At 39.4% G+C, this 14,547-nt stretch overlaps 1 protein-coding gene across 3 annotated transcripts in view; it reads right to left on the bottom strand.

The window, feature by feature from the left end:
• NBAS (NBAS subunit of NRZ tethering complex) overlaps nt 1–14,547 on the bottom strand; it is a 313,374-nt gene extending 298,827 nt beyond the window's left edge. The window contains exons 1-5 of one of the 3 annotated variants that reach the window (XM_032430100.1): nt 14,372–14,547; nt 12,203–12,257; nt 10,209–10,245; nt 7,588–7,665; nt 6,946–6,993 (exon numbers count right to left, since the gene is read on the bottom strand). In XM_032430100.1, the coding sequence (XP_032285991.1) occupies nt 6,946–6,993; nt 7,588–7,665; nt 10,209–10,245; nt 12,203–12,257; nt 14,372–14,488 (335 nt within the window). In that variant the 5' untranslated portion in view covers nt 14,489–14,547. Of the gene's footprint in view, nt 1–3,364; nt 3,399–6,575; nt 6,651–6,945; nt 6,994–7,587; nt 7,669–10,208; nt 10,246–12,202; nt 12,258–14,371 lie in introns of those variants that run through there. The other 2 variants (XM_032430102.1, XM_032430101.1) reach the window with 2 other exon arrangements.

Consider the following 14,547-nt stretch of genomic DNA (forward strand, 5'->3'; position numbering starts at 1 on the left):
AAGCTCCACAGATTGATCTTGGTCAAGAACCATGGTCTGTATCATATTACAAAGTTTAAATCACTTAGGGGAAAATAAGTCTTTCTTTAATAAATCAAATAGATTTAAGAGGTGACCATATTTGTTACCAGTGACCTATTTAAAATCTGTGATCTTGAAATATATACCAAAGTAATATCATTATTATATGTTTAAAAATGAAAATTGGTAAACCTTCTAGAAAATAATTTAGTAACAATTATCAAAAAACCTTAATGCCCACAGTAATTTGATCTAGCAATTCAACTTCTATAATAAAGTTATCCCTGGGAAATAATTACAGATACACACAGATCTCAAGGAAATTCATGCAGCCTAATTTATGAAAGAGAAAAATATACCCAGTAGAAGATCAGATTTTGCTAATGCACTCAATGAAATATTATGCAATTGCTGTATGTGATTTGAAAATTAATATATTATGAACATCTTCCCATAAGTTATCAAGAAAATAGGTTATCAAATAAAATGTATAGAATGTATTGTTAGACTAAAGAGCACACCCACACACAGAAAAGGTACAAAAAACATACAGCATTTTGGCTGACCCGTAGGTAATTTGTAGTTCTTCTTTCTTAAATACTTAACTCTTTTCTAATATTGGTAAAATGACTAAGCATCACTTTTAAAACAAATTGTAAAGACTAATATTTATTAAAATATGACATGGGGTGCCTGGGTGGCTCAGTCATTAAGAGTCTGCCTCTGGCTCAGGTCATGATCCTGGGGTCCTGAGATCGAGCCCCACACTGGGCTCCCTCTCCCACTCCCAGTTTGTGTTCCCTATCTCACTGTGTCTCTCTCTGTCAAATAAATAAATAAAATCTTCTAAAAAAGAATATGACAGCCACAGCAATCAGACAACAAAAAGAAATAAAAGGCATCCAAATCAGCAAAGAAGAAGTCAAACTCTCACTCTTTGCAGATGATATGATACTTTATGTGGAAAACCCCAAAGACTCCACCCCAAAACTGCTAGAACTCATACAGGAATTCAGTAAAGTGGCAGGATATAAAATCAATGCACAGAAGTCAGTGGCATTCCTATACACCAACAACAAGTCAGAAGAAAGAGAAATTAAGGAGTCGATCCCATTTACAATTGCACCCAAAGCCATAAGATACCTAGGAATAAATCTAACCAAAGAGGCAAAGGATCTGTACTCAGAAAACTATAAAATACTCGTGAGAGAAATTGAGGAAGACACAAAGAAATGGAAAAACGTTCCATGCGCATGGATTGGAAGAACAAATATTGTGAAGATGTCAATGCTACCTAGAGCAATCTACACATTCAATGCAATCCCCATCAAAATACCATCCACTTTTTTCAAAGAAATGGAACAAATAATCCTAAAATTTGTATGGAACCAGAAAAGACCCCGAATAGCCAGAGGAATGTTGAAAAAGAAAAGAAAAGCTGGCAGCATCACAATTCCGGACTTCCAGCTCTACTACAAAGCTGTCATCATCAAGACAGTATGGTACTGGCACAAAAACAGACACATAGATCAATGGAACAGAACAGAGAGCCCAGAAATGGACCCTCAACTCTATGGTCAACTAATCTTTGACAAAGCAGGAAAGAATGTCCAATGGAAAAAAGTCTCTTCAACAAATGGTGTTGGGAAAATTGGACAGCCATATGCAGAAGAATGAAACTGGACCATTTCCTTACACCACACACAAAAATAGACTCCAAATGGTTGAAAGACCTCAATGTGAGACAGGAGTCCATCAAAATCCTAAAGGAGAACACAGGCAGCAACCTCTTCGACCTCAGCCGCAGCAACTTCTTCCCAGAAACATCGCCAAAGGCAAGGGAAGCAAGGGCGAAAATGAACTATTGGGACTTCATCAAGTTAAAAAGCTTTTGCAAAGCAAAGGAAACAGTCAACAAAACCAAAAGACAACCGACACAATGGGGGAAGATATTTGCAAATGACATATCAGATAAAGGGCTAGTATCCAAAATCTATAAAGAACTTATCAAACTCAACACCCAAAGAACAAATGATCCAGTCAAGAAATGGGCAGAAGACATGAACAGACATTTTCCAAAGAAGACATCCAAATGGCCAACAGACACATGAAAAAGTGCTCAACATCGCTCGGCATCAGGGAAATCCAAATCAAAACCTCAATGAGATACCACCTCACACCAGTCAGAATGGCTAAAATTAACAAGTCAGGAAATGACAGATGTTGGCGGGGATGCGGAGAAAGGGGAACCCTCCTACACTGTTGGTGGGAATGCAAGCTGGTGCAGCCACTCTGGAAAACAGTATGGAGGTTCCTCAGAAAGTTGAAAATAGAGCTACCATACGATCCAGCAATTGCACTACTGGGTATTTTACCCCAAAGATACAAAAGTAGGGATCCGAAAGGGTACATGCACCCCGATGTTTATAGCAGCAATGTCCACAATAGCCAAACTGTGGAAAGAGCCAAGATGTCCATCGACAGATGAATGGATAAAGAAGATATGGTATATATATACAATGGAATATTATGCAGCCATCAAAAGGAATGAGAGCTTGCCATTTGCAACGACGTGGATGGAACTGGAGGGTATTTTGCTGAGCGAAATAAGTCAAAAAGAGAAAGACGTGTATCATATGACCTCACTGATATGAGGAATTCTTCATCTCAGGAAACAAACTGAGGGTTGCTGGAGTGGGGGGTAGGGTGGGAGGGACGGGGTGACTGGGTGATAGACACTGGGGAGGGTATGTGCTCTGGTAAGTGCTGTGAATTGTGCAAAACTGTTGAATCTCAGATCTGTACCTCTGAAATAAATAATGCAATATATGTTAAGAAAAAAAAAAGAAGCTAGCAGGAGGGGAAGCATGAAGGGGGGGACATCGGAGGGGTAGACGAACCATGAGAGACGATGGACTCTGAAAAACAAACTGAGGGTTCTAGAGGGGAGGGGAGGGGAGTGGGAGGATGGGTTAGCCTGGTGATGGGTATTAAAGGGGCACGTTCTGCAAAAAAATAAATAAAAAATAATAAAATAATAAAAATAAAAAAGAATATGACAGACAAAAGCCAATTATAAATATGGTAATAACTTTCTTCAAGAAATTGACTATTCAGCCTCCAAGTAGAATACAGTGGAAAGAACATGGTCTTTGAAGTGAGGCTGACCTGATTTCAGCTCATCTGGGTAACCTGGACAAAATATTCCATAGGAGTTTTATTTCCTCTCAATAAAATAGAATGGGTGATAGCAACTTCATAGCTTAGAGAAAGATTAAACAAGACACGTATAAATACGTATAAATTAGCACAAACTAGACTTAAGTCAGTGTTTATTACTTACATCCTTAGTATCATCACAAATAATAGTTGCTCTTCTGCTGGGGAAATGGAGGGAGAGAGACATAAATTTGGTCCTGTCAAAACTTCATAAATATATTCACTTAAGCAAATTTGGGGGAGAGTGCCTTTTTTTATGAGTCCCTTATTTTAATGCTTTTTGTTGTGTTCTGTGATGGTTCCTAATTAGTCCCTGTATTTATAACAGCCCATAATAAGAAATTGTTACTTCACTATTTAGGATAAAAGGAAACACATATTAGCACTTATAATATGTAATTACTGCCAAATTACAAATTAAAGTAGCAATTCACAAGAAGTCGCTTTTTATCCATGTGAGCCCCACACACAAGCAGGTTAGGGATGCCGTATCAGAGCAAAGGACCGGAGTCACCTGCCACCCACTACAAACACATTGGGGCCCAGCAGCCCTGGTATGATCTTGCAAAAGGCAGGGCTCTCTCTGAACTACAACTAACATGTGTTTCAGCTTTGCATTTTCTCTCCTCAAAAACATTTCCTATTTATGACTGCTTCCAAATATTGAATAATGACCCCGAACACTAGAGCAATCTTTCATATTGTAATACAGTCAACAAATACTGACCGAATACCGGGTGCCCACTACTAGCACTACTGAGCAATCTTGCCTTGTATGTGTTCTTCACCACAGCACAAAAAACAAACGTGGAATAGCGAAAACAAAGATCTTAAACTCAGGCACAGCCACGGTGCATCAGGTTTACTTTGAGGATTTACCCTGCCCTTTTTCTTTGCTAACCATTCCACATCTTTGCTCAAGCACTCTTCCTTTCAGATTACTACAAAGTGTATCTATCACTTCAGCAAGAGGAACTGACTGCCAACTCTGAGCAAGTCAGTGGACTATGCCCTGTAATGTCCTCCCAGCATCTGGTTCTTCTATCCCACTTACAAACACCTTACTTATTCATCAAACATTAACCAGGCATCTATTATGTTCAAGGAAATATAAACTCCTAGGGAGGAGCGCCTGGGTGGCTCAGTCGATTAAGCATCTGACTCCTGATTTCGGCTCAGGTCATGATCTCAGGGTCCTGGGATCAAGCCCTGCACTGGGCTCCAAGCTCAGTGGGGAGTCTGCTGGAGATTCTCTCTCTTCCTCTCCCTCTGCCCCTCCCCCTGCTCGTGCATGCTCACTCTCTCTCTAGCTCTCTCTAAAATAAAATCTTCAATAAACTGCTAGGAAAAAAGGACAGGGTCCGCTTCCAAGGAACACACAGTGTAACTGGACTTGCAGACACCAGATCCCACTCACAAGGAATTTTAAGTAAATGACAACCCTGGAGTTGTGCAAAGCAGTAGCCCTAACTATACCAGGGGAAACCCACATGTAAGCATACAAGCATATATGGCTAAACAACATGATCAAAAGGTAGTACAGATTAGTGGTTAAAAGCAGGAACACTGAAGCTAGAATGGGAGATTTCAAATCCTCAAGCAAGTAATTTAGCCATATTGTGCCAGCTTCCTTATTTCTAAAATGGAGAAAAATAGCAATGCCTACCTCACAGGGCTTCTGCAAAGATTAAATGAATTAACACATGCAAAGCACTTACAAGAGAACGCCCAACACCATTAGCATTAGCCTATCATTAAGTATAATAGTGTTGATTTCAGGAGCATAAAGGATTGGTACCTAACCATTGAGGGGGAGGGGTGGGTCCATAGGGAGTGTGTTTCTGAAAAGCTTGCTAGTGGAATTCATGCCTCACCATGTAAGACTCCTTAGATATAATAATGTTATCAAAAGCTTTTGCAAATTACACACCAGATGAATAAGATCTTGATGAGCATCACTTCCGTTAGCTAGAAATCTTCCCTCACCACTTAGTCTCAAATACATGAGTGAATTCCTGGAGTTGGATATATGTACAAGTTTTATAAATATTTTACACCCTAACAATCCAGTAGCAAATCCTTTTATAAAAGCAAATTTTTTTTGTTCTTCTCATCAAAAATTTTATTAACGAATTCCAGAAACCCATGGTCAAACTCTTCTTCACTGGCCTAAATATCAATCCCATCCCCACATGCACATTCTGACCCTAACACCTAAAATCATTCCACTGATGTTCTCATTTCATGGAAGACGGAAATTTTGACAATTAACGGTTATTTGTAAAGTCACACCATAGCACATTTCTCAAAAAGATACAGTTCACATTACTGCAACAAACAGAATAGCAAGTACTTGCCCATTCCTATGAACAATGGAAGTTCAAAAATTGTGTCAGCCTGATGCTTACTGATGCTGTGTTAAAAAAGAGGGACCTGCCTATCAAAGCATGCCAAATTAAGTAATGTAGTTTGGAAAGGCTGTCATTATTGTCAATCATCTCCATCCTGATGACTGTAAGAGGGATCATGAAACAAAGCCTCCACATCTGAAGTTGATGCCCCAATGCAGACAAACCCTCTGTCTACTCCCCCACAAGTTGAGGGGTCCAGGTCTGTTTGGATAACTAGAAAAAGAAATTACAAAAACAAAAAGCTAAAACCAGTGTGATAACAACTGAATGCTCATTATACTATGCTTAGTCAAGAATAATACAGTATCAGAAGAAAGTTTTGACTGGTATCTAGGCATCCTGAAATTTCAGTCTCATTGCTTATTTTTTAAAAAACCAAGAGCTACACCTTGCCTGAAGAAGTAGCCTCTAATTTTAGAAACGCAACACATTTTGTCTGCTATTGGTAATTCCCCCCCCCCCCAAATTAACTAGTTTTCCTGTGTTAGTTGCTATTGTTGCTATTTCTTTCACAACTGATCTATTACTTAAAAATAAAATACATGGAAGGGCACCTGGGTGGCTCAGTTGGTTAAGCATCTGACTTCAGCTCAGGTCACGATCTCAGGATCCTGGGATTCAGCCCTGCCTAAGGCTCCCTGCTCAGCAGGGAGCCTGCTTCTCCCTCCCCTTCCCCTTTTCCTCCCCCCCCCTTGCCTTTTCTCTAATAAAAAAATCTTTAAAAATAAATAAAATTAAAAAAAAATAAAGTACATGGAAAGCCCAGCTTAGAGAAGCCTTCTAGATGTGTACAGAATACCACTGAATGTCTCAAGATGACAGAATATCACTGGTCTCAAGTAATATGTAATCCTTGTCTTTCACAGACTCATATTCCATCTACAGCTTTATGCCAACAGAGCAAAGTAGTCCCTACTTCAATACCTTCTTGAGTATCTGCTTCAGCTGACTTAGCAGTAACCAGTCAAACAAGAGTGACTTCTAGAGTTCTGAAGATATGCCTGGTCTCCTGAGAAAGTAAAATTTCACAGGTGACAGCAGACTGATCTGGGGAAGTAGGCCCTGCTACTCTAACAAAGTATCTTTCGTCCCGTAATTGGCATAAGTGGTGTTTGACACCTCACAAAATTATGCGAGTTAATGGTAAAATCCCTTTAAATACGCCCCTTCAAAAATCTTAGTTCCCCTAAATCAAGTAAAATTTTCTCAAGGGAAATTTTAAATATGAATAATATTAACAATTACCTGACCTCTCTCAAGGGAAGTTTTAAATATGAATAATATTAACAATTACCTGATCTCCACACACTGATCTTGAACAGCAGCCAAAAGTTTTCCATTGCTTTCACGGCCGAGAGAGAGAAAAAAATTCTATGTGAATATTTGCAGCGGTCTTCAACAAAGATGGAATGACTCTAAGATGTTAAAAATCATTTTTAAATGCTTTCGCATCTTCAATTATCCAACTTTTGACCTTAAAACTAAAGGAGTATAAAGGTACCGAAGTGTACACAAAAATGATTCAATACAGGTGAATTAATACATTTAAAAGATACCAATCAGGGGCGCCTGGGTGGCTCAGTTGGTTGGGCGACTGCCTTCGGCTCAGGTCATGATCCTGGAGTCTCGGGATCGAGTCCCGCATCGGGCTTCCTGCTCAGCAGGGAGTCTGCTTCTCCTTCTGACCCTCCCCCCATCTCATGTGCTCTCTCTCTCTTTCTCATTCTCTCTCTCAAATAAATAAAAATCTTTAAAAAAAAATAAAAAATAAAATAAATAAATAAAAGATACCAATCATATGTGACAAAGTGAATTCACATTCAGTAAAATAAAAATAAAATCAAGACTGCAAGCCAAAAGTCCCCAAAATTAATATCCATAATGAAACTTAAGTGCTAATCCCAGTAGAGAAACACATAAATTTTTAACACCTTACCTTGCAAGTACCAAATGCCAGTTTATCTGTTTATTAACCAAGCGAACCAGTCCATCAGGGAGCAAAAAAGGCACAGGGCTGAAACAACACATTAGCTAACTTAAAATCTAATCATGAAAGACACACATAAGTAAATAAATATTATAAATAGCATATAGAGCTATAGCAAGATAAGATTTTTTTTCCATTCGAATATAAGATTTGAATATTGGTAAACCCAAAACTAAGAGTTACTAATTAGTTATCTGAAATTTGACCACATACATAGCTCTTTTTCCAGAAAAGCATGGTGGTATGTTCAAAACATAAATTTTATGTCCTTCCTAAGGAAAAGATATCGAAGATACCCGTACCATAGCAGAGTGAGCCTGCGAGAAACCCTTCCTGTTACACACACCTAGAAATTCTGACTCATGTCTAACAAATTCTGGTATACAGCTAAACTCACAAGAATGAAAGAAATCTTCAAGTGCTAGAAATGAAAGGGGAACTTAAAGTTCGAATTGGGTACAGGTACAAGAACTCAAAACAGGAGGTAACACCCGGGACAGGAAAGGAGCTGCAGGGCACAGAAAGAACAGAAGCTGAAAGGGGGACCCCAGCAAGGCCAGCATGTCCCTTGACCCCTTGACATGACTGCACTCAGTGAAAGGAGGAAGGACAAACCTCGCCATGGGGGGGCAGGGGGCGAGCATTGTTCAGGAATGTCATCTAAGTCTGGAATTCGGTCTGTGGGAGGATGGGAATGAAATCCCCTATGAAAAAGAAAAATCCCAAACCTTTACTACATGCAAGATCAGACCGCAATTTCACTTCACTCAAGTGGTGCAAGAATCGCCAAGCACAAGCTCACAATAACATCATTCACCAAAGACAGGAGGAAAGGATTCACGGGCAGTGTATGAGCAGATACAACAAATCGGGAGTAACGCAGGGCAGGAGGAAATCAAGAAAATAGATGGAAGGGGCGCCTGGGTGGCTCAGCCGTTAAGCGTCTGCCTTCGGCTCAGGTCATGATCCCAGGGTCCTGGGATCGAGCCCCGCACCAGGCTCTCTGCTCAGCAGGAAGCCAGCTCTCCCTCTCCCACTCCCCCTGCTTGTGTTCCTGCTGTCCCTATCTCTCTCTCTGTCAAATAAATAAATAAAATCTTTAAGAAAAAAAAAAAAGAAAAGAAAATAGATGGAAAAGAAAAATAAAGAAAACAAGCTGGTGGGAAAAAAAAAAAACGAGAAAAAAAACACCATGGAAATTAGAAAACAAAAAAGTAGGATAAAAGTATCAGTAATATACATTCAGCATATTTATGTTCATTTCTAAAACACAAAATATTTTATACCATGGTAGTTACAGAAATATTATAACAAAGATACGAAACATGCATGTGAACAATACCATCAACTGAGGATGATAATTTCCTCTGGTGGGGAAGGGAGGTGGGGGGGCAAGGAGTTGTAACATTTTGCATAAAAAGAGAGAGATAGCTATCTGAACCAAACAGCAAACTGCCTAATTCACATGCAGATAATACCATAATAAACTTGTTCGGACTTAAAAGGTCTGTAATTCTCAGTCTGTTTATAATACTTCATAATTAAAAGAAAAAGAAAAAGCTACCTGAAACAAATATTGCCCCGAAACCTTTAAGTTTAATTACTATAAACTCAAGAGCAAAAACTGAACTTTTTTCAGTTAACTTTATGTTACCTGTGAAAGTAACATATCGGAAGATTAAATAATCACTTCATGGCACTGACCTATACTGACATATTTTCTGCCCACACTTCCCTAAGATGTTCAGGACTATCAAGCTAGATCACCCAGTGAGCTCAGGAAAAACAGCCTACCTCTTAAATACTCCTCCCTGTCCCTGCCCCTCCCTCAGCTCTCATCTCTTTACCCTATCATACTGAACACACACCCCCAAAAAACAAGATAAAATTAAATAAGAAATTAAATCTATACACACACACACACACACACAGAGCAGAAAAAATTCAGAGCTAATCCTAGAGAAGAGTCAAAGGTCTCTTTTATAAAACCCTATTATCTCCGGAGCTTTTAAGATTAGATGTCCTTAAGGAAAAAACAATCTGTGTTAAATAAATCTATAAAACAATTCCTATACACCTGTCTAAAAGCAGAACTATATCATTTGTCAGAACGATCATTTCTCTGTTCCTTTTAAGCCTGAACACTTACACCATGCCTAAAAAGACTTAACACTGAAAAGAATTAAAAAGTACGCAAGAACTGAAACCTAAAGGACCTTCCTTGATACACAGCAACTGAATATTGACTACAAGAACTGTTGATACAATAAGAACAAAATTGTTTTTAAAAAGCTCCCCAAGCATGTGGGCATTCAAGATAAGGCTGACAACACTCATCAGAGAAAGCAGAAGTCATCCCGAGATATTCTGAATAATGACTATAAAGGACGAAAATTACCCTTAGTCGACTGAGATACCTTGTCAGTATATCAACTGTTTGAAAAGGTCTACTTCATTCACCTGAATGTCAGCATCTGTATCACAATCTGGGACTGAATTCTGAAAACTTAAGTCCTAAATAGGATAATATTTGCATTTGACTTTCATACTGTTCTCTGAAGGACACTTACCTGTACCAGATGTATTGGCGTAAAAATAATAAACGATCTGTAATAAAAAATAGCAAAACCAAATGTGAATCATCTATTCTTTAGGAATCGCTTTCAATTAGTTTCACTGACGATAAATCTAAAATATACAGCAGACTGAACCATTACAAAATATGGAGAACAAAATTCTTAAAATAAAGGTATATAATCTAATATACACTGTAACTTTTTTAAGATCATACATTTGTGTATGTTAAGTCCCAAGTTTGTGTTACTCAAACATTTTAAGTATTTCCTAACAGTACAAAAAGGAAATGTGAGAAATGTGGTTTGAGATGTGGGAAATGTGGTTTGAAATGTTAAATTTCACCAAAGACTTTAATAAAACCAAGGAGTAGAAGTCACCCTTTAAAACCAAAATATTTGTATAAAAATTAAGATATTATTTTGTACTTTATAGCAAAAGTTTAAAAAAAAAAAAATACCTAAAATGCACAAGTCCAGGGAAAAAAAAATCTCTAACACACTGAAAATAAAGGGACACCTCACTTAAGTAGAGTCGGGAGGCTAGAAGGGGGAGTAGTACACTCAACATCAATTATAGGAAGAAGTGTCAGGCCTCAACAGAAGAATCATCAACAGGAAAGTATCATCAGTTATAGGCCCCAAGAAGGAAGAGATGTACCAATGTACCATCAGACTGCCTACAAGAAATGGACTCCCCCTGCAACTCAGGCAGTAAGAAACCATCATCACCTGAATGCTTTACTCCAATGGGCTTTCATTCAGAACAACCCCTCCCAACTTCCTCCTCCAGAAAATAATGTTCTTCTCTGTTTGTTATACTTGGCTATAGTTTTACTGTAACTTGCTTGTCCTGAATTGCAATTCTGTTATTCCTGAATAACCCTCTTTTGCTGGTAGAATAACTGACAGTTTTACTTTTAAGATTAACTACACTATTGACAAATGATGCTTTATATGATCTCATTTAAAATGTGTATGAGAGTGTGAACATATAGGTATAGATCAATGAAAAAAAGTCTGAAGGGTAACAGATGTTCTCCAGGTGGTAAAATGAGAAAATTGTTCATTCGAATTTATAGTTATCCATATTCTCTGAATTTCTCTAAATGAATTTTATTACTTGTGTATATTTTCTAAGTTATCAAAATTTTAAAATATATGTCACAATGAAAATTGAATATTCTAGTGCTTATAAGAGAAGATAAAATTATAGTTAATTTCAAGCACTTAACTCCTTTGAAACCGAAACTTCTTTTTATAAGTAGCTCAAATTCACCAGTTATTACAAGGATGAGCTCTGGAGCCAGAAAGACATGCAGTCAAATTCCGAATGAGTGACCTTGGACAAGTTTCCTCATCTAAAAACATGAAGTCATAACAGCACCTACCTTGCTGGTCTAATAAAGGGTTAGATCAATAAATATAAATAAAGTTCTCACAGCAGCAACGTAATACAGCCAGTGCTCAAGATCTTCTCAGATACTGTGAGCTCATATGCAAACTTTGTCAGGAGTTACATGAATGCTCTGGTTAATCAAATTTTTAATCTGAATAACTCTGACCAGATGTCGCTGAAACATCACGTAAACCACTTAAAATTAAAATACACACATATATTAAATTAAAATCGGATAACATGTATGCTATTCATTTTTATCAGGCTCTGTAAGTCTAAAGAACATTTTAAAATTGCTCAAGTTTTGGGGACACCTGGGTGGCTCAGTCAGTTAAGCATCTGCCTTTGGCTGAGGTCATGATCCCAGGGTCCTGGTATCTAGCCCCACATCAGGCTCCCTGCTCAGCGGGGAGTCTGCTTCTCCCTCTGCCTGCTGCTCCCCCCTGCTTGTTCTCTGACAAAGAAATAAATAAAACTCTTTTTAAAAATAAATAAATAAAATTCCTAAAGTTTCAAAAACAGCGAAGTTATAAATGAAATGAAAAAATTATCTAACTATATCATTGTATAAAGAAAAATAAGCTATACTTACCTCTAATCGCTTTTGTGACGATAAAGGATGCACCGTGTTTTCGGTTGCCTCTAGACTGCAATGGGAAAAAAGAATATTACATTTGAGAATTTTCTACTAATACTTACACAATATGTAAAGTTACATTTCTTTGCTAATACTCAGTACAGGGTACAAGTTACCAGTATTTACAAATCGCTATTTAGAAACAAAAGAAGTAGAAGCAGGACTGAACACAGTGAAAGCAAAAGTAAGCATGGTACAGTTACAGGCATTCATCAGGACACAGGACAAGGATTGAAGCTGGAAACTCAAACACCACATGTCAAAACACCAGTCCAGAGACAGAAGAAGTCAAGGGCAAAGACCATATTGGTTGCCAGTTCAGCAGTCTACTTGGGTGGGTTAGAAAGACCTAAAATAATTTTTGCTTGCAGGAAAAGTGCTCGTATGGATTAATAAACTCGTACCTGGAGGCAAATTTGAGTATTTGCTGTATATCCACCGAGAAAATGCTACTAACACGCACACTGATGTACAACCGCTATATTAAATAGTTCCTAAGCATAGACTAAACAATAAGCTAAACAATAGCAGGCACTACAAATAATAAAATGTACTAATGTGCTGTTAAGAGAGGAACATGGACATACAGTAAGTGCAGACAGATACAGCTTAAAAGCACAGAAAAGGTATTTCATTCCACAAACATGAATTGATTATCCACTGATCAGTAATACACAATTCGGTCCTGGGGAGGGTTATAAAGATGAATCCGATGTAATCGCCCTCCAAGAACTTGAAGTTGGGCAGGTGAAATCAATAGAACCAAAACAAAAACAAAAAAAGTGCCATGAGGTTTCAATGTAAGTTGACGCTGTACTTTTTTTAATCAATTTATAATGTTAAGCATTCTGAAACATTCCCGTAATTAACCAGTGCTAAGGAGTGAATATGCAAACTTTTCTGACCAATAGCAGCAGCAACAGCCTCCTAGCTACATACCCTACAATATTCACATTGTTCAAGACAAACAGAAACTAAGTATATACTTGAAAAACAACATGTACAGCCTGAAAGAATACATTATTCAAGAATTCAAGACAAGCAAAAACTGCAATGGAAAGGAGGTTAAAGAAAAACTACAAACTTTATAGATAGGAGAATGAGCAGTTTCTCCAGTAAAGAAACGGGAAAGATGTAAAAAAGAACTCATATGTCAGGACTCCCTGATCTTTAATAAAAGTCCTTTTGAATCTTGTTGCATCCTCGCAGTCTAAAACAATGACAGGCACTCAGTAAATATGTTGAACAAATGTGGGTTCCTGGTTCCTACTGTTCACCTTGTGCTGGGAGGCCCCTCTCTACCCAACGACTGAAAACCCTAAGGTCCAGTTAAGGTTACCAACCCCCTGAACCCCTTCTTCAGCAAGGAACCCAACCCCAGGTCAGCAGCTCCTCACTCATCCCTGTCGGGGCGTTTTGTTCATACCACTATCACAGCGCAATTATACTAAGTGACGAAAAAGGTTTACTGGATGGTCTGCCATCTAGACTGCAGATACTACAAAAGTTATTCACCTTTCTATGCCCACCGCCCGACACAGTATCTGGGACGTGGACGGACACACACGTACATTATCTGGGACACGGACCGACACACTGGCATATTAAATGCTTGTTTACTGAAATACACAGGAATGGGTGCAATTCAGCACCAAGGAGGTTAGGTAAAGGTTTGATGCCGCACTCCGCGGCGGCCCTCCAGATGCTGAGGTGACTGTAGGGTCCTGGAAAGTTCTCCCGCTGCAGATGAGGATCAGCCCTGGTCGGCTCTTGCCTCGCCCCCCGGAAAGGACCACCGAGAATCCAGGCAGCAGCTGCGCCTCCCCTCCAAATACAGACAGTGAAACTGAGATCCGGAATGGGAAGCTTCGTGCCCCAGAGCCCGAGGTTCTGCCCGGACGACCGAATTCGGGAGCCCAGGACGGACCTCAGGTACCTCCCGCTTTAGGGGACCCAGACCCCTGTTACAAATCCGCGGCGCCGTTGCCAGGGCGACAGCACAAGCGGCGGAGCCCTGCTCCCCCTCCCACCCAGCTCCACCACCCTACGTGGCTCCAGCTACGTGGCTCTGCCCGGACAGCGCCCGCGCCAAGCTGGCCGCAGCTCCAGAGGGGCCTGGTTCACCTGTACTTCTGTCTCCGAGGGCCACTCGGTGTTGATCAACAAGTCATAGAGAATCGTCTCCTCCTCGCTCTCCGCGGTGGCTGGATTCACAGCCGGCACTGACTCGGAGGCCGCCATGTTCGCCCGGGAGCCGAGCCACCGAAGCGGGGCCACTACGGCATCTCGCAACGGACAAA

This window comes from Phoca vitulina, unplaced genomic scaffold, assembly GCF_004348235.1.
Source record: "Phoca vitulina isolate PV1807 unplaced genomic scaffold, GSC_HSeal_1.0 scaffold42, whole genome shotgun sequence".
NCBI lineage: Eukaryota > Metazoa > Chordata > Mammalia > Carnivora > Phocidae > Phoca > Phoca vitulina.